Source organism: Malaya genurostris, chromosome 1 (assembly GCF_030247185.1).
Source record: "Malaya genurostris strain Urasoe2022 chromosome 1, Malgen_1.1, whole genome shotgun sequence".
NCBI classification, from domain to species: domain Eukaryota; kingdom Metazoa; phylum Arthropoda; class Insecta; order Diptera; family Culicidae; genus Malaya; species Malaya genurostris.
In genome coordinates this window covers 40248267-40269250 of record NC_080570.1, presented here as the reverse complement: position 1 = coordinate 40269250, position 20984 = coordinate 40248267, and the positions used below count along the sequence as shown (strand labels likewise).

Here is a 20984-nt window from a genome sequence, read left to right as displayed (position 1 = left end):
TGGGTCATCTGAAGTAGAGCCGTACAAACATTTGTATAAAATTATCTTCAAACATTGAATTATGTTATTGATCGTTCTATCGATTCCAATAAAGACGAATATACACCGAAATTTCTGCTACTTTGATAAAATAATTCACCAAATCGATATCGCCAAAGTGAGTTGACTTGAATTTAATAATCCTTTCTTGAATTGGTTGTAATCGGTGACTGCACAGCCGACTTTTTTCCTGTAAACTCGGGTGTCCCCCAAGGTAGTCATCTTGAACCCTTTTTGTTCTTACTCTATTTGGATGATTTAAACCTTTCGCTACAATGCCTGAAACTATCATTCGCCGATGATTTTGAATGTTTCCTTCTTATTGAAGTCCTCGAAGATGCCAGCTTTCTGTAGTATCAGTTGGATCTTATTCTTAAGTCGGTGTGATCCTAATAGAATTCCGTAATTTCTGTAACAGCAAACACTCTACAGTCGTTTTCAACAATACCATTTCTCAAACTGTCCCGGGTTGGCGGTTCAATGCGTAGGGCACTGGTCTTTCAAACCAGTTGTCGTATGTTCGAGCCCCGACCTGGAAGGATTCGTAGTGTCAGTAGAATCGTAGCACCAGCCATGCACTAGTTCTGTACACTCTGAATCGGCTGCGAAATCTGTTGAAAAAGAAGGTCAAATTCCACTACAGGAATGTAATACCAAGGCTTTGCTTATTTCCCAAACTGTTCTCGAACGAGATTCGACCGTCAAACATTTATGAATTCTGTTGGATACGATATTCATTTAAAAAAATAAATTTACATACACAGTCTCTAAAGTTTTAAAGAAGTGAAGATGAGTACCGTGTTTTTGCCATGCCTGGTTCGGGTCGGATTTCGGGTACAAATAAATACCCGAATCCGACCAACTCTTATAACAACTTATCGAGATCGATAAGTTTACAATCCGCTCTTGTGAAGGTTGAAGAGATTCCTCTGAGGAAGAATACGAAGATCGAGCCTCAGAAATATATGCTGCATGTTGTTGATAAGGAACCCAAACGACGCAATATATGTTTTGAAAGTTATTTGTGGTTTATATTTCGTGTCAGAGGAATCTATTCAACCTTCACAAGAGCGGATTGTAAACTTATCGATCTCGATAAGTTGTTATAAGAGTTGGTCGGATTCGGGTATTTATTTGTACCCGAAATCCGACCCGAACCAGGCATGGCAAAAAGACGGTACTCATCTTCACTAATGAGCACACCACCAGGAGTATTGAATGCTACGCATCGTGTCCGTGTTGGAAAACAAACATCGAACGCAGCAGAAAAAGCACCCGTAGCGGTGGTCGTGTAATTGCCAAGCAACGGTGTTTGGATTTTCGGGCAGCACTGAAGTCGAGTGTTTCCGATTTTACCCCTACACGTTGCTTGGCGGTGGTTATATGAAGCACGCGGTGCAGTGTAGTGTTTGGACATGCCTGACCCGAACCCGACGGTTATTGGTCGGGTGTTTGTTCGTGTCGGATCGGGTACGGGTGGCGATTTTTTCATTTTCAACGGGTCGGGTTAAAAAATTTGGTCGGGTTTCGGTTTTTTTTTTTCGGATTTTGTAACTTTTTGTCGGGTTTGGATCGGGTACGGAAAAATATTTTATTTTTTTTTATCGGGTACGGGGCGGTTTCGAATTTGGAAGAAAAATTTGAAAAAATGCTTTACTTGCTATCCGTTCGCCGAAATGTCTCTGAAGCCATTTTCGTAACACGGGTTTGTTACAATCTCGAACTGATCGCCCTGATTTGTTACAAATCCCGAATTGACATATTCACTCTCGCAATCTTCGATATCCTCCATTCCTGAGAATTCAATCTAATTACGGGTTTAAGGAACCATTTGCCAGCGTGTGCCATCTCTTCAATAGATGTTCTCGTGTATTTGAAAACCACCTGTCTCGCAGTGCTGTAAAATTAGTTCCTAAAGTTCCCTTTTGCTTCTAAATTTTTAGACTCAGTTAGAATGCTTTCTGTTGGATTACTGTAATCTGTTGATATAGACGATAAGGTGGTTTTATGCCTGCTGGAAAACGAGGCTTTTAAGATTTCTACTCCGTTTGGGCTTTTCCTTGCTCCTTAATAAGATGTAATATAAACATATATATAAATAACGATGCATGAAAACATCGCTTGAAAATATGGCTGAGAATTTGATTGAAGAGTTACTACGTTTTTTTTTTGTTTTTACTTATTCAAAGGAAAAAAATTCGGGATACAGAGCGGAGGGGTAAAACTTTTTCAATCACCGAGCGTCAACATTCCAGACGTTTGTTTACTTTTTCAGTCACACGTACGAACGGGGAAGTGCGTGCGTATCTCGATAGCTACTTGTGATTTGGGAATTGAACCGTTGAGTTAAGACAAATATAGTTATTTTTATGGTCGAATTAAATATGCCAAAAGTAAGCCATCGTGCGGCCATACGTTTTGACTTTTTGGTCGAAAAGCCGGTTTGGTTGAACAAGGTCCCGAATAATATTGTACATCACAAACCTGCGGGCAAAAACTGAACACTTTGTCTTAGTATACTAGTAGTAGGTGGTTCGTTTGAAGAAAAAAAAAATACATTCAATTCAAACATCAACCCTTCAAATAAACGCCTCAGGGTAATTCTATTTGAATCATTTCTCGGTCCCCACACGTTCCACGCCAGTCCAGTTTTCCCGCACCTTCATTCAATTTTGGCAAACACAAACCTTACAAACAAGCCGGAAGCTTGTCGGTTTTCTCTTACATTCAAAAAATAAACAACGAAAGTTCAGCTCTGCCAGTCCGGAAGTATCCCTGCTCGGTGTTCATCCTTCATATATTTAATCACTTTTTCATTTTGATGAGTGATGAGCTTTTGCTTCTTCATCGGACACGTTTCAATCTTCTCGATCTTCTACCTCCCTCCCCCTTCCTGCCCCGACTTGGTCCTTCTTCGACAGGAGCCGAGATACCCGCCTAAATACATACATACGTCTCCAAACTACGTCAGCAGACGGGCATTATGTGCTACCTTTTGCTGGGAGCTAATGGAAAGGATCCGATGAGAAAGCAACGATTTTTTTTTATTCTCTGCTCTCCACTTTTTCCGACCAGTAGGATAAAGCTGATGAAAGCGGCGGTGGCACAAGCAGAAGCAGCAGCAGATCCTGAAGAGTAGAAAGCAGTGGGAGGTGGTACGGAAATGACTTCTGCATTGCCGCTTGAGACTCGGGCCCGGGCAGTGATAAGACAACTATTCGACGGAGACCGGAAGCCGGCCGCCAACGCCAACGGGAGTATGCGAGATTATGATCGGAATGAATGGGAATGTATTAAAATTTTCGCTCGATTCGAATGGCTGCTTCGCTTGGAAAAGGCTTTTTCTTTTGTGTGTGTGTGAAACTGGTGGCTGGAGAAAACCACAATTTGGACAAATTGTGCGGTCGGAGGTGGTGGAGGTTGAGATAGATTCAACTTATTTGAATGTTTGTTCGAACGATTTCAACGGTTGGTGGGTGGTAGAAAGACAGGGGGAAGAGGGGGGGGGGTGGCAGATTATAAATGAGAATGAGTGGTAAGTTTAATTAGATGATGCCTTGTTCAAAAGCCATAATCAGTTTGTGGGCTGAGCACAGAAGCCAGGCATTATTTCAAACTTAACCACTTTTGAATGAATACGAGAAAGCAATCGAGATGACACCAGAATGATTTTGAATTAAACAACAATCTGAATAATATACGGCAATGTCAAGAATTTCAACACTAATTAGGATTGAAATTAATTAGAATATTTTTCTTTACTGGGTCTGTCTGACCGCGATTTACGGAAAAATAATCTATATGTATTGTTGACCCATACAAACAACTTTAATCCCGGACTTGGGTAGGTGTCAGTTCAATCGAATTCCGAATACAGAGCCAATCTTGTTCCGAAGGCATCGTTCCATCAAACTGCCCCACCTAAATGAAATGTTTGCATCAAATGGATTCAAACATTCTAAATTTATTCTGTTACTAACACACTTTACGATAGCACCCAGTTCACGTCATCGAATTGACCAGAGATCATCATAGATTCACGAGGAAGCATGCGATGGGAACATGTGAGTACTAGGTTATCTCACTGCAGAAACGACATCGAATAGAAATTTTAATGGCAAAACATAAATATCAAACAATACCAAAATACTGAAGATAAACAGTAATAGTACAAATGGCACAAACCATCAGAATAAGCAAAAATATTTTCACTAGCAAATGAATCTCAAATATAAAAATAAGCAATTTAACCAAAATAACAAAAATATTTAGAAACTATCATCAAAACAGAATTCTTAACGAAATTAATATCGAATCAAAAATTGCAAACCAAACCATAAGTAATAGTGAATTAATAAAAAGTAGTAATAAGTGCAAATGCAAAAAATTGCTCTAACAGTAAATATGATATAATCACAATCAAACGCTGCAAAAATTACAGAAACAACAAAATAAAATAACAACAATGAATAGATAACAAAAGCGAATTGCACAAATTGCAAAAAATACAAAAACTGCAAAACAAAAATAAGCGAAAATTAAAGAATAATAAAAAATAACGAAAAAATACCGAAATCAGAAATTGAACAAATTGAAAATATTTCAAATACTGCAATAAGTAGCAATAATTACAACAGCAAAAAACATCAGAAACAGCGAATATTGGGACGAAAATATTCCAAAAATAGAAAGTTACATGAATTTTGAAAATTGACAGACTGAAAACATTTCGAAACAAACAAAATATTGAGAAAATTTCTCAAATTTCAATAATTTTTAAGTTTGCCAAATTAACTATAAAAAAAATTCTAAAAGTTTGAAAATTGCAAAAAATGCTTAATTTTCACAAAATAACAATACTACATGAATTGTAAAAATTGCAAAAATTGCAAAAATTACAAAAATTACAAAAATTACAAAAATTACAAAAATTGCAAAAATTGCAAAAATTGCAAAAATTGCAAAAATTGTAAAAATTGTAAAAATTGTAAAAATTGCAAAAATTGTAAAAATTGTAAAAATTGTAAAAATTGTAAAAATTGTAAAAATTGTAAAAATTGTAAAAATTGTAAAAATTGTAAAAATTGTAAAAATTGTAAAAATTGTAAAAGTTGTAAAAATTATAAAAATTGTAAAAATTGTAAAAATTGTAAAAATTGTAAAAATTGTGAAAATTGTAAAAATTGTAAACATTGTAAAAATTGTAAAAATTGTAAAAATTGTAAAAATTGTAAAAATTGTAAAAATTGTAAAAATTGTAAAATTTGCAAAAATTGTAAAAATTGTAAAAAATGTAAAAATTGTAAAAATTGCAAAAATAGAAAACATTGCAAAAATTGCAAAAATTGCATAAATAGCAAAAATAGCAAAAATTGCAAAAATTGCAAAAATTGCAAAAATTGCAAAAATTGCAAAAATTGCAAAAATTGCAAAAATTGCAAAAATTGCAAAAATTGCAAAAATTGCAAAAATTGCAAATATTGCAAAAATTGCAAAAATTGCAAAAATTGCAAAAATTGCAAAAATTGCAAAAATTGCAAAAATTGCAAAAATTGCAAAAATTGCAAAAATTGCAAAAATTGCAAAAATTGCAAAAATTGCAAAAATTGCAAAAATTGCAAAAATTGCAAAAATTGCAAAAATTGCAAAAATTGCAAAAATTGCAAAAATTGCAAAAATTGCAAAAATTGCAAAAATTGCAAAAATTGCAAAAATTGCAAAAATTGCAAAAATTGCAAAAATTGCAAAAATTGCAAAAATTGCAAAAATTGCAAAAATTGCAAAAATTGCAAAAATTGCAAAAATTGCAAAAATTGCAAAAATTGCAAAAATTGCAAAAATTGCAAAAATTGCAAAAATTGCATAAATTGCAAAAATTGCAAAAATTTCAAAAATTGCAAAAATTGCAAAAATTGCAAAAATTGCAAAAATTGCAAAAATTGCAAAAATTGCAAAAATTGCAAAAATTGCAAAAATTGAAAAAATTGCAAAAATTGCAAAAATTGCAAAAATTGCAAAAATTGCAAAAATTGCAAAAATTGCAAAAATTGCAAAAATTGAAAGAATTGCAAAAATTGTAAAAATTGTAAAAAATGTAAAAATTGTAAAAATTGTAAAAATTGTAAAAATTGTAAAAATTGTAAAAATTGTAAAAATTGTAAAAATTGTAAAAATTGTAAAAATTGTAAAAATTGTAAAAATTGTAAAAATTGTAAAAATTGTAAAAATTGTAAAAATTGTAAAAATTGTAAAAATTGTAAAAATTGTAAAAATTGTAAAAATTGTAAAAATTGTAAAAATTGTAAAAATTGTAAAAATTGTAAAAATTGTAAAAATTGTAAAAATTGTAAAAATTGTAAAAATTGAAAAAAATTGTAAAAATTGTAAAAATTGTAAAAATTGTAAAAATTGTAAAAATTGTAAAAATTGTAAAAATTGTAAAAATTGTAAAAATTGTAAAAATTGTAAAAATTGTAAAAATTGTAAAAATTGTAAAAATTGTAAAAATTTTAAAAATTGTAAAAATTGTAAAAATTGTAAAAATTGTAAAATTGTAAAAATTGTAAAAATTGTAAAAATTGTAAAAATTGTAAAAATTGTAAAAATTGTAAAAATTGTAAAAATTGTAAAAATTGTAAAAATTGTGAAAATTGCAAAAATTGCAAAAATTGCAAAAATTGCAAAAATTGCAAAAATTGCAAAAATTGCAAAAATTGCAAAAATTGCAAAAATTGCAAAAATTGCAAAAATTGCAAAAATTGCAAAAATTGCAAAAATTGCAAAAATTGCAAAAATTGCAAAAATTGCAAAAATTGCAAAAATTGCAAAAATTGCAAAAATTGCAAAAATTGCAAAAATTGCAAAAATTGCAAAAATTGCAAAAATTGCAAAAATTGCAAAAATTGCAAAAATTGCAAAAATTGCAAAAATTGCAAAAATTGCAAAAATTGCAAAAATTGCAAAAATTGCAAAAATTGCAAAAATTGCAAAAATTGCAAAAATTGCAAAAATTGCAAAAATTGCAAAAATTACAAAAATTACAAAAATTGCAAAAATTGCAAAAATTGCAAAAATGCAAAAATTGCAAAAATTGCAAAAATTGCAAAAATTGCAAAAATTACAAAAATTACAAAAATTACAAAAATTACAAAAATTACAAAAATTACAAAAATTACAAAAATTACAAAAATTACAAAAATTACAAAAATTAGAAAAAATTCAAAAATTACAAAAATTACAAAAATTACAAAAATTACAAAAATTACAAAAATTACAAAAATTACAAAAATTACAAAAATTACAAAAATTACAAAAATTACAAAAATTACAAAAATTACAAAAATTACAAAAATTACAAAAATTACAAAAATTACAAAAATTACAAAATTTACAAAATTTACAAAAATTACAAAAATTACAAAAATTACAAAAATTACAAAAATTACAAAAATTACAAAAATTACAAAAATTACAAAAATTACAAAAATTACAAAAATTACAAAAATTACAAAAATTACAAAAATTACAAAAATTACAAAAATTACAAAAATTACAAAAATTACAAAGATTACAAAAATTACAAAAATTACAAAAATTACAAAAATTGCAAAAATTGAAAAAATTTTCAAAAATTGCAAAAATTGCAAAAATTGCAAAAATTGCAAAAATCGCAAAAATATTGCTGAAAATATTGCAAATTGCAAAAGATGCATAAATTTTAAATATTACTACCATACAAATAGCAAATAATAATGAAAGCACAAGTTGTTACCAAAGCGAACAGAGCAAATAAAATATAAAATGCAAACTTAGCCAATTAGGACAATTTAAGGTATGAAGTTATATAAAGCAATCGTTCCCAATGCTGTACAATTTTTACTGGCTTTATTGTTTGTTCTGTGTTTGTTGTTTTTACTGTTTTCGCTTTATTTTTTGACTTAGCTATTCTCACTGTTCTTTAACTTTTTTTACTGTGTTTTCTTCTTCGGCTTTTACTGTCTGTACTGATTTTTCTGTTTTTGCTTATTCTTATAGTTTCACTACTTTCTTTGTTTTCACTTTTTACTGTTTAACTGTTTTTCACAGTTTTCAGTGTTTATATTATTTGTAATATTTTACTGTTTTCACGATTTTTTTTGGTTTCATTGTTTTCATTTTTATTTCTGTTCTGCTGTTATTACTGTTTTTGATGTAAATAATCTTCTTTATTTATTGTGCTATTGTTTAACTGTTATCAAGAGTTTTGCCTGGATTGTTTTCACTATCTTTTTTTTCACTGTTTATAATCTTTTCCCAATTTATTTTTTCACTGTTTTCATTCGTTCTATTTCTGTTCTATTGTTTTTACTTTTTACACTATTTTTACTATTTTTACCGTTTTAACCCATTTTAAATGTTTTGGCTAACTTCACTGTTTATACTAATTTTACTGTTTTATTCCATGTTTTTGCTGTTTTTACTGCTTCTATAGTTTCACTATTTTGGATATTTTTACTCATATGATTACAACTTCGATTTACATTAATTGCAAAAATGCATAAGAGAAGAGGAGGCGGTATCAGGTATGACTTTTTTTGCTACTTTTTGAATCTTTTTAGTTTTTCTTTCCTTCCATTTGCTATCTCCATGGTTTCCAAAACACAAAGAGTGTTCCTGTTAGTTGAACTTTTAATACTGTTCTCACTATTTTCTTTATTTCGTTGTTTTTTTTTCTGTTCTACTGTTATTATTGTTTTAAATGTTGATAATCTTCTTACTGCTTAGGCAACTGCTTTTAATTTCAAAAAGATTTTCAATGTGTTCGCTGTTTCAACTGTTTCTACTGTGTTTGCTGTTTATAGTTTTTACTTTTTTGAATCGTTTCTACTGTTTTACTGTTATCACTACTTTTGCTGTTTACATATCTTGACTGTTATCTTGTTATCTTTGTTTTCACAGTTTATACTTTTCCCCGAATTTTTTTTCACTGTTTTCATCCGTTTTGTTTCTGTTCTATTATTTTCACTGCAAACACTATTTTCACTAATTCTACTGTTTTAACTCATTTTAATGTTTTCGCTAACCTCACAATTGCTAATTGATTTCACTGTTTTTGCTGTTTTTACTGTTTCTACGGTTTTACTATTTTGGCTATTCTCACTCACATAATTACTACATCGTTATAAAACAATTTCAGAAATGCATAAGAGAAGAAAATGCGAAATCAGGTACGATCTTTTGTACACGTCTACAGTTAGGCAAAACATTAATATGTTTTGTCTGTTTCAATTCGACCACTATCGATTGAACAAAAAATGGTGTCTCGAGAGAATTTGGACACGGAATACAAAAAACTACCAATTTGTTTTGCTACTTTTTAAATCTTTTTAGTTTTTTGTTTTTTTTCTATTTCATCTCTCCATGGTTTTCAAAACCCAAAGAGCAAAATCACCCAACAGCAAGAGTTTCGTTCAATAAATAAAATCAGATTAATCGCTTACAATTGAATAATAATAATAATAATAGAACTCAACACAGAGTGAAAATAACTTACTTACTCAAAATTAGGTAATTTTGCGTTCCCGTGTAGGAAATCAGTTGGACCAGAGATTTGTGCAGATCTGCAGATTTCTTATACACTTTTGAAATGGCACGACATTTTTTTTGTTTGCTCGCCAAGTCAGTTAGACTTTTTTAACCCTGTCTGAAACTCTGAGTTGGACACTTTTTAACACATACACTGAGAAAATGCTTCATTGCATTTTCAAGAGTGAGAGAATTTTCGCCATATTTTTTACATTAAACTTATTATTAGATCCAACAATAGAACAATACGATGGCATATGGTAAGTCAAGTCAAGTTTACAACAAAAAGTAGTAAATTAAACTCCCTTCTTTGGTTTAGTGAGTGGAAGTATAAAAGTTTACTAAACTCCATCTCTCTAGGAAGGATGGATTTGTCGACCCCCCTTCTAAATATGCCACTGACTGCTGAATATGTTTTCGCAGGTATCAACTTTTCTGCTAGAAGTAGAGGTGTTGAATGTTCATGACATTGAAAGTACTGAAATTTTGTAGAGTTTTAATAACTCTATATTGTTTCAAGTATAACTTCTCTATTTAAATGATGAATGATGGTTTTAATGTCAAAGGTTTACAGTTTTCGCGTTACAACGTTTCGAAGAAGCCAGTGACATTCGTTCAAAATAAATGGTTTGTCATATTGATAAACGTCTGTGAAGTTTCATCTAGATCCGATAGGTAGAGTCTGTTGACTTGCTACTGATTTCTGGAATTGCTCTATTATTATTATATCATATTAGTAAAGAAAAAGCTGAGAAAAAGGTACGATCACTTTTGTTGATTGAAATTAAAAGATGGATTTTTTCGTCATTTGTTGCTTTTGAAATATTTACTTCACGTCAACGGCCAACGTTTCGAAGGTTTATTCCTTCATCTTCAGAGCAAGACGACTAAAATAAAAAAAAAAGCTGTCGTTTTGCCCTGATGATGAAAGAATAAACCTTCGAAACGTTGGCCCTTAACGTGAAATACATATTTCAAAAGCAACAAATAACCAAAAGAGCCATCTTTCAATTCAGTAAAGAAGAAGTTAAGTAAAGTAAACTGTCAGGAGCTTGAACATATTTTCGATACCATTTGTTTTATCTCGGCTTCAACCTTCTAAAGGTCATTCATCTGGGAGGAGCGAACAAGTTTGAACTATGCAACACTCAACTTTTCTCAACCAAAAAACCAAGTTTTTTTTAACAAATTGTCATTATAGTCTCTCAGGACGACATGAGATAGGAGCTTGCGAGCACTGCATTATTTTACCTCGGGTCGTCGCTTATGATATATTATGATACTGCAATGTTTTAAGTAGAAATGAATTGTCCAAAACAAAAAAAAAACAAAACTAACTTTCTTCACACACCCCGGAAACCATTCTCTGTTTCTTATTCTAGTTTTTACTTTCTTTTTCCGAGTGCCCGCCTAAACCCTGACATCCATAATGTTTTCAGTGTCATATCAGAGTTTACACGTTTGCCCAATTAAATGCTCTTAGGAAAGTCAGCGTAAAGTTCATACTGTTGAGTTTAAAGCCCACGGGTGTCATACGGCGTATTTCAGAGGACCCAACAACGTTCAAAAATACCACTGCGAAAATTCTAATCATTCTAAAACACGTACCACCACCCTCTTCAGCGTTCGTTGGCACGATTTGTGCCACAGTGGCATTATGGATTCTGCTGTCTTCTGCCCATTTCACATCGTCCTCTGCCTGTCTAACAAGAGTTAATCCCCTTCCCATCCCGCGCCCCTTTCTCTCGGCACCGATCCCAACCCAGCTGATGCTGTGTGAAACAAACTTAAAAGCTCGTCCTCGTTTTTCTTCCGTTTCTTGTTGTCGTTTTTTTTTTCTTCTTCGCTGCTGTTCTCTGCACGCTAAGCTGTATCGGTCCTCGGTTCTCTCTGTTGGCGGTGCCTCGGTACGCAAATGACAAAACCAGACATTTTCCCAACCGACATCACATCGGAGCGCATTTGGTTCATCTTGGCAGAGGCGACCGCAACCAGCAGAAACAGACAGAGCGAGAGCGACATAGAGAGATAGAGAGAAAGCATCAGAATAAAGTATTTCAAAGAAGAGCAGCATTCCACCCGGGAATCTTTCGGGGCGTGACGATGTGGCTGGAAACAGGAAAAACTTAAAAGCGCACCATCTTTCGGCTCGGGTCGCCTGCCGCCGGCCGACTGCGGCTGCGATCCGTTTGGCGTTTGGCATTTGGCGTTCGGCGGACGACGACGACGACGCTTGCCGGATGCAGAGTAGTGGGACTTTTAATCCATTCAACTGGCTTGCTGGCATTGAATCGAAACTCGTAAACTTGCCACATGAAAGAACGCACTGGAACGCGTATCCAACCCAGAGATATTTATGCATGTGCATGTGCACTGGGGTGGTCCAAATTAGTGGCACTCTGCGGGTTTCTCACCGTGAAACTTGGAGAGGTCATTGACGGTAGACAAACGCACATTTTCTGACCCTGTTTGTGTGTGTGTGTGTTCGACACAAATTCCAACCGTCGTTCGCTTGGTAGTTTTGTGTTTTTTTTTCGTTCACCCTAGCTATGGAAGTATGCCACTCAAACGTGAAACCACCCTGGCAGGAACACCAGGACCGAAAGCCACCAGCAGTGCATTTTCGATGCGGCCTGAGGTGGAGTACGATTCAGTCAGCAGGACACGAAATGGATGGTGGTGGCCTTTCGGAACCGGCTTGCCAGTCGACTGTCGACTGTCCGGTAAAGCGTCCTAGCGTCGTCCCTGGGTTTGAGGTTAGCTGATGGCGTGAAGACCACAAATCCGCCACCAACCGAAGCTAAATGATTCCTTTGCAAATATCGTCGTTACCGTCGTCGTCGTCATCGTCATCGTCGTCGTCGACGTCGTAGTCGATTGTGCCTTTGTTACCGCAGTGTGGCTCGTGGCCATTCGACTGTTTCCATGCTGGTGCGGTGAGATTTGGTGCGTGCAGTTGGACTTTCTAGTGCCCGCGTGCGGTGCGTGTGTGGAGTGTTTGTGTGCAATTGTGGTCTTTGTGCAGTTTAGTTAGCCTAACCAATCGTCAACCATCCGAATCGAGCGGAGAACTGCCATTCTGCCATTGCCATTGCGTACTTCACTTCCGGATGGACAAACCGTTCGCTTCACCGAAAAGACCGAGGACGAACATCGTGCCGGAGTTCCGGATGAGTAAACATCAAGGAATTAATTCGCAAACAATTCCCACATGCTCTGCCTCTGGGAATGGCGATGCGAATTTGGCAAAGCGGTTGAAGTTAGCGTGTTCAAGTTAGTAGTGTGACAAAATGCAAAATATAGGATTTCTTTTGACAACTTGCAATGTTTATGGTGCACTGTTTGACTTTATCCTCCAGGCGACCAGTGCAAATCTATGCTTCTTTTGGCATTCTTCCCCACTGCTGAACAATTTCTTCAACGTACTGTTTTTGAACTTTTGTGTGGAGTTTTGCATTCTTCACTCTATTTCCAAAGATAAAAACAAACATCGTTGAAAGAAATTACAGTAATCGAAAACTTGTGAAAGAAAATATGACCCAAGTGTCAAAAACAAGTTCAAATCCTGTCAAATGTCATATATGTACTAATTTACTAGCTCGTAATATGTAGCTATGACCAACACATACTCCATTCTGGACAATAAAAATCAATCGAGAATACATTGCAATTTTATCGCGTTTTATATCAATACGTGCTTCCTACTAAAATACGAAATTTCTTCCGAAACTCGTAAAACTTCGAATAACCGGCTGTCTGCAGATTCGCTATCAACTCATATAGTTAATTCATTGTGTTCTGTTTTTTGTTTGCAATAGTCAGCCGTAATACTGGCAATATACCACTCGATCATCATCAATTGAACAACAACGCCTTACGGGATACGAAGTAATGTCGATATCTACTCTCTAACAAAAAAAAAAAAACAAATTAAACGTTCCCTGAATAACCGACGGAGTTTAATCCTGTCCGGTTTTTAGTAAGGAGAAATATGACAAGATTCTAAATAAGAAAAATTATCTCTAAAGAACGATCTAACCAGTATCCTGCTTATCCTATTCGCAGTGCTGTAAACAATGCGAGATAACACACCACTACTGAAAAAATAAAATAAACACTCAGTCGGTGTTGAACAGTCGTTCGCACCGTACCCGTATAGCTCCTGGAAATTTTTTCTGGCTACCTAGAGTTTCATTGATTCAAGGCTTCAGTCTTTTTCAAGGCTACCCGAATCACTAACAGTTTTTTTAAAGACTAAAAATTAGTCAGCCTTTCTCAAGGCTATACAAAGAGTGATATTAGAGTGACTAAGTAATTAATCAGCCTTTTTTAAGGCTAGCTATCCAAAGAACTATTCAAACTTCAAAATTCAATTCATTTAAAAAATGCCTGCGTCCAACCAGAAAGTCAACAAGCCTAAAGCTAAAAATAATTCAATACGGAATAAATCACAATCCGTTATTCGACATTTTTCTAATAACATTCACGATCTTATAGAATCTGAATGTAAAAAGAAAAGTCAATAGACGGATTTCTCTTCCGTTGATTCTATGCCGTCTAACAATATTTACGAGATTCTTCCTTAATCTGATTGTAGCGACATAGAAGAAAATTCTTCAAAAATTCCCAAAATGGACGCTTGTCGTTCTGGGAAAAAACAACAATCTATGCCACCAGTGACGGTGATGATTTCCGACTTCAAAGCATTCCGTACTGAGCTTTCTACTTTTCTCCCGGAAGTAAAAGTCTCATTTCAAATCGGACGAAGAGGAGAATGTCGAGTCTTGGTTGATGGATTGGAAGATTACGAACGTCTTATTCGATATTTGTCCGAGAAACTTCATAAATTTTATTCATATGATATAAAAACAGACAGACCCTTCAAGGCTGTCTTGAAAGGCTTATCAAATGATCAAAGTACTGATGAAATTAAAAATGAACAAAAAGAATTGCTTGGTTTTACCTCTTCCCAAGTAATACTTATGAAAAAAAGAGCGAATAGTACTTCTAAACCACGCTCTGGAATTTCCCATGAACTTTACCTAATACACTTCAATCGAAGTGATGTAAACAATTTGAAAACTTCGGAAAAAGTACGTTTCTTTTCCCACATTAAAATCCTTTGGAAACATTATAAACGGCATAATCGTGTTGCAAACTTAACGCAATGTCGTCGTTGCCAAGGCTTCGGCCATGGAGCCAAAAATTGTCATATGGATATACGGTGTTCGAATTGTGGTAAATCGCATTCGAAAGACGTTTGTCCAATGAATGAAACCACTGATAAATTTTCATGTTCAAATTGCGATGGAAATCATAAATCCAATTATTTGAAATGTCCTGTCAGGGAAAAATTTTAAACGCTCGTACTTCGCTTAGACAAAAAGTCAAATCAACGACCTTAAATTTACAGAACATACCTGAAAATCAAAAAACCGTTGCAAATGCCACGCCTAATTCTTCTAAGGCACTTATTTCTTCGAATTTAAAACAAAAAACAGGTACGCCTTCCAATTCGTCTTCTAACTAAAACAATTTATTGACAAGTAAATCGACCTCGTCATCATCTTCTTCTAATGTCAGTTATGCTAGTATAACAGGTAGAAATCTACCACTTAATTCTTCTATTGTAAAAAATCAAAACACAGAACCGCCTTGCAGTTCATCTTCTAACGAAAACAATTTATTGATAGGTAGATCGGCCACATCATCTTCTTCTAATGGCAGTTCTAATGGCCTACAAATATACCTACAAATATTCCTTCAAAGCCATTCGCTTCTTTAAATGAAGTTGATTTAGGCGACTGAAACTGAAAATAAAATGATCTACCTACAAGATCAACTTTTTCAAATGATCATCCGAATGAATTCGACTTCATCACTTTTTGAAGCATTTCAAATCGGATGGCAATTTGCAAATAATATTATAATGAATTTAAACTTTAACAGTGATGCTAAATAATTATTTGAATATTTTAAATTGGAATGCTCGATCTTTGAAATCGAGTGAAGATGAATTTTATAATTTTCTCAATATTTGTAGGTGATGCTAAATAATTATTTGAATATTTTAAATTGGAATGCTCGATCTTTGAAATCGAGTGAAGATGAATTTTATAATTTTCTCAAAGTTCACAAAATTCATATTGCCATTGTGACAGAAACTTTCCTTAAACCAAATGTCAAATTGAAAAGCAATCCACATTATGTGGTTCATCGATTTGACAGGTTTACTGGAATGGGTGGTGGAGTTGCCATTTTTGACCCAAAGACAAATTAAACATCAAATATTACCTTCTTTCAATACTAAAGTTATTGAAAGCTTGGGAATAGATGTTGAAACCATTCATGGAATTTATTTCATCGCTGGAGCATATTTGCCATTCCAATGCATCGGCGAACAATTAAATTTCTTTGAAGACGATTTGCAAAAACTTACAAGATATCGATCGAAACTTTTCGTAATAGGGGACTTAAATGCTAAGCATGTCCAGTGGAATTGTAGGCAAAATAACAGTAATGGTAAAATACTTCATAATCAACTTTCAGCTGGTTACTTTACAGTTCTTCATCCCAGTAATCCTACTTGTTTCTCTTCCGTGAAAAACCCGTCTACAATTGATCTGGTTCTAACGGATCAAAGTCACATTTGTAGTGAACCGATTACACATGCTGACTTTGACTCAGATCATCTTCCAGTAACATTCAGACTTTCCAACGAAGCTATAATTAATCCAATTAGTTCTATATTCAACTATCATAGAGCTAATTGGTTGGATTACAGATCTCACATTGAAAACCATGTGGATCATGAAACTATTTTAGAAAATTCTGCGGACATCGACACAGCAATTGAAAATTTGAATCATTACATTATCGAAGCTAGAAATCTTTCAGTTCCCAAAGCTCCAACTAAATTAAATTCTCCTATCATCGATGACAATCTTCAACTGCACATTCGGTTGAAGAATGTTCGTCGACAATATCAACGTTCTCGTTATCCTGCTATGAAAAACATAGTTAAAGATTTACAAAAAAAAATTAAACATAGATTTACTCTTTTGCGAAATGAAAAATTTCGCAAAAGAAGTTGAACAAATTAAACCATATTCTAAACCTTTCTGGAAACTTTCTAAGGTTCGTAAGAAACCTCAGAAACTAATTCCTGCTCTCAAGGAAGGAAATCAAATACTTCTTACAAATGGCGAAAAAGCTCAAAAACTTGCTCAGCAGTTCGAGAGTGTTCACAATTTTAATTTGAACGTTGTGAGTCCTATTGAAAATGAAGTCTCACTGAAATATGGTCATATTTCAACTCTAGTGTTATTACAAAATTGAGACGAATTTTGATGAAATTAAGTCAATTATTAGGAAACTTGAAAACATGAAGGCTCCTGGTAATGATGGAATTTTTAATATTGATTTATGGAAATATTTTCAGTGATTATCTGTCAAAATGGAAAATTAGTCCAAATGCAGCAAAAACGCAATTAATTATCTTTCCACATAATCCAAGAGCTACTTTTCTCAACTCAAACATTAATCATATTATCACATTGAATGGCTTGGAATTGACATGCTCTGATCAAGCAAAATACTTAGGTTTAACAAATCACAAAACACTCACTTTCAAGGATCACATTGAAGGAATCCAGGCAAAGTGTAATAAATATATTAAATGTTTATATCCTCTTATGACAAAAATCGATGCAATCTTCAATTGAATCGATTCGCTCTCTGTATTAGTTAGTAAGTTAGTATATAAGTTCCTTTTCCCCATTACACAATACAAGTAGGTTTAGAATTTTCCCTACACAAAAATCTCAGAATTGCGGAAGCAAATAATGTCCTCATGGTAATAACCAAATCATATATATAATAGGGCTGAAAAGTCACCACTGAACACCCAATTTAAATCTTAATAATTTAATTTTAACTCATATTCCAATAAATAGTTATTTAAACAAAAAGGTAAATTCAGGAGTTTGTGTTTAGAAAAGAATATGTAAAATGAAATTCTCAAGAGTAAAACTCGCATTTCATTCTCATGCCGCTTGAATCATCTATATCAAAACCAAAAATTTTGCGTGATTAGATTGCAGCAACCGAAATAGTGGCGATTGCGGTGACATCTATAAGCTTTCGTCAGGTTTCTCTTTCAGAATGTTACATACAGCTCATGTGGGAGCCTGAATATCTGTTATTGGTGGTAATAATTATAGTCTAAAAAATTTAGCATCCGTTTTTACGTTACATTCCTAATACAACGTTTCTAGCATGTTCGATTGTACTTCATTTTCACAGTTTCGTTCGCCATCTTGCTCTATGAATATACGATAAACAGTAGATTGATATCCAAAATGAACCGTGTCCAAAAAGACACAATGTTTGTAACGTTTTGCTTTGGTTTACAAATTATATCCAATAACCATATAGACGAGTTCGCAACCGAAGAGCAGCATTCGCCGAATCTTCATGAATATATTCACTCAACTTGTCAGATTATTTTATTTTCTTCACTCAATTCAATCGCTAGCGTTATTGCTCGCCGAAAATCGAACGGAACCACGTCAATGGTAGATGTATGCAAAACAGAAATCCCACCACAAGACTTTCGCCCTGGCCGCCCTTTGCCCTGACGCAATTTTCCGCAAACCCAATCAACCGGCCTTTGGCCTTCGGTTCCATTTGGAAATCTACAATCGGTTGGCAAGACAGAGTGAGAGAGAGAGAAAGTTCTCGAAAATCAAGTTAAACTGTAGAATCTTTTTGTTGGTTGTTTTCCAATGATTCTGCTGCATCTACAGTGTCTTGAACCGGTCTGGTCCCAGTCCTTCCAGTCCTCCCGTGGTGCACGGAATAATAACACAATCGAATGGAATGCCAATTTTTTGTTGTTTGCCATAACAATATCAAAACTTTTGCTTATTCTTGTTTCTTGTTTATCAATTTACAGGTGTTACACCGTATAATGGAAAAGTTTCCCGTGGCACGACCGGCCACCGGCTGTCGGATGCAAACGATGTCCTCCGCTTGGCTCGTCAGTCAACGGCATCAGCAGCAGCCAGCTTATGCAGTGGAAGGATCGGTTCGGGCCCGCGGCGGCAAGATTATAGAATAAGAAGGCGGCGAATGATACAAGCCAGTCCAGCAAGAAAGAGATAGAGATAGGGCGAGAGTGAAACAGAACAAACAAGTTAAGAGGTAACTCGGTGAGCGAAATTTCAAGCGCGAAATTGCAAGTGATGGTATTATTGGAATAATTTATAATAATATAATCCACTTTATTCTTGGCTTGGCTTGTTGAAGTGAAAAGGAAGGAAATGCGAACAGCGATGGAAAAAGTTGCCGAAGTGGTAAAATAGACGTTATTTTTTTGTGTAGATCAGCAGCGAAAAAGTTTAATCACCTGTTTGGAAACAAAAGGCGAAAGGAATTAGGAGTGTGAGTCTGTATATAAAATATCAGATGCATTTTTTTTGCCCCTCCGCGAAAACAGTTTGAGTTTTGAACACTGAGTGAAATATTAGCAAAGTGCGATCGGAGGGTAAAAGTTTCCGGCCAAGTGCTGGAATGAAGAAGCTGCTACTGTGAAAGTGAGAGTGACGTTTGAGCTTCGCCTCGAGATGATGGTTTTCGGAGTTTTTGTGCGAAAGTTCATTATGGTAATTTTTTGGGCAGGTGGCCTTGGAGCCTGAAAGTTTTGAAATTTTCCGGGCCAGCAAACAACGTAAAGTGTTCTCAGCAGAAACTAATGTTCTTTCATCTGCCGAGGCAGCAGAACGCGTAGGGTGTGTGTGTGTGTGTTTGGGTGAGTGGCCACTGAAGGCGCCTCCATCCTCGATTGTGTTCTGTCGAAATATCTCGGTCCGAACAGGCGGGCGTTTGTGTTTACCCGCCGGTGAAAGTTTACCGAAGCAAGATGGCGTGTCGGAATGAATGTCCTGCCCAGGTGTGCTTCCTGCTGCTGGCCGCTTTTGTACATCTGGCAACAAGTGTTAAAGATGGTAAGTTATCGCACTTTCAGGCTCTTTCATTGTGGTCGTGTTTTTTTTTTGTTTTGTTTTCGGAGGTGGGTTGAGTTTGGCAACGTCTCAACTGGGACCCAGTGTTGTGTGTTAAGAAAGCACTCACCTGGAATGGGTTGTAGAACACGGGATTACATTATGTTACGGTTGTGGGACACTGGCAAAACGCTGTCTTCGATTAGGTTGAGTCCCTTTCCCTTTGTAGCCCAAACCTGCCAGGCTCCCATCAACTGGACCCAAACTTCATTGTACCGTTTTTCCTTTGTACCTTTCAGTAGAGAGATGCGAGCTAACATTTTAACCTACTTTCACCAGGATATCGAGCTTTACTTTGCTCGTAAAGAGTAAACGTTGTGTGAGGATTAATCTGTTTAACCACAGAGAACAGACATCCAAGTTAGAACAAACTTTATAAAATGCTAGTATACAACTTTAAACGCAAGTGTTCACTGGGCCGTTACCCAGTGAGTTTTGTCAAGCCGCAACGGCTTGTTAATTGTCAAACTTAGTCGAAACGCAAACGTAAGTTTCAGTGGACATTTCTTTCAAACCTGTAACCGAAAGGTTTTTGAACAATCCGCATTCCGATATTTTGTAAACAGATACTTTTGTAATTTGTACATAAAAAATTAACTTTAAATTTTTTTTACATTTGGCCCAAGGCACCCTCCATGGCGTGTGCTTCGGGTCACAACTATCATGTAAGGAAAAACCTATTTTAATCCACCTAGTGGTGTAATGATGCCTTTCTCATATTACTTATATTTTCAAAAGCATCCCTAGAAGATTATGTTAATTTTTTTTTCATACTCGAATAAAATCAAAAACACATTATGCAAAATTGAACAAAGCACGCTGTGTGCTAGGCGGTGGTGTTTTCTTCTTCCGTACCAGCATGTACCGATGCGTATTTTGCATCATTTTGTATGACAGTTTGAAAGTTCTGCAAATCATTATACTATCATTTCGAAACCGGAAGTCGCATCTGGACGAATTTGCACAGTATCTTAAAAGACGCTAGGAGCTTCAATCACGATTTGTAAAAATCGGCTTAACCGTTGCTGGGAAATCGAAATGAGTACCGTTTCTGTGGCTTTTCTTCACTATTACCAGATCGTTCGGAAGCGGAAACCGGGGACTAGTAGTCCCAAGTTAGATTTATATATCCACTATGGTAACAAGATGCACCTCGTTTTGCATCAAATTTTGGAAAATACCCATGAAATTGAAAAATTTTTACTCATCACGATGTAATACCGGAACCGGAAGTCGGGTCTGAATCAAATTTACGGGGAAATTTGAAAGAATTTTAAGACCTCTTGTTTGCTTCTTAGTTTGTGGAAATCGCTTAAA

General features: G+C 34.6%; 1 protein-coding gene across 2 annotated transcripts in view; it reads left to right on the top strand.

The window, feature by feature from the left end:
- The window catches only part of LOC131437740 (hemicentin-1), a 531827-nt gene that overhangs the window by 48537 nt on the left and 462306 nt on the right, over positions 1 to 20984 (top strand). For both annotated transcript variants that reach the window (XM_058607294.1, XM_058607286.1), the window contains exon 2: positions 18560 to 19610. In XM_058607294.1, coding sequence (XP_058463277.1) covers positions 19526 to 19610 — 85 coding nt within the window. In that variant the 5' untranslated portion in view covers positions 18560 to 19525. The remainder of the gene's footprint in view (positions 1 to 18559; positions 19611 to 20984) is intronic.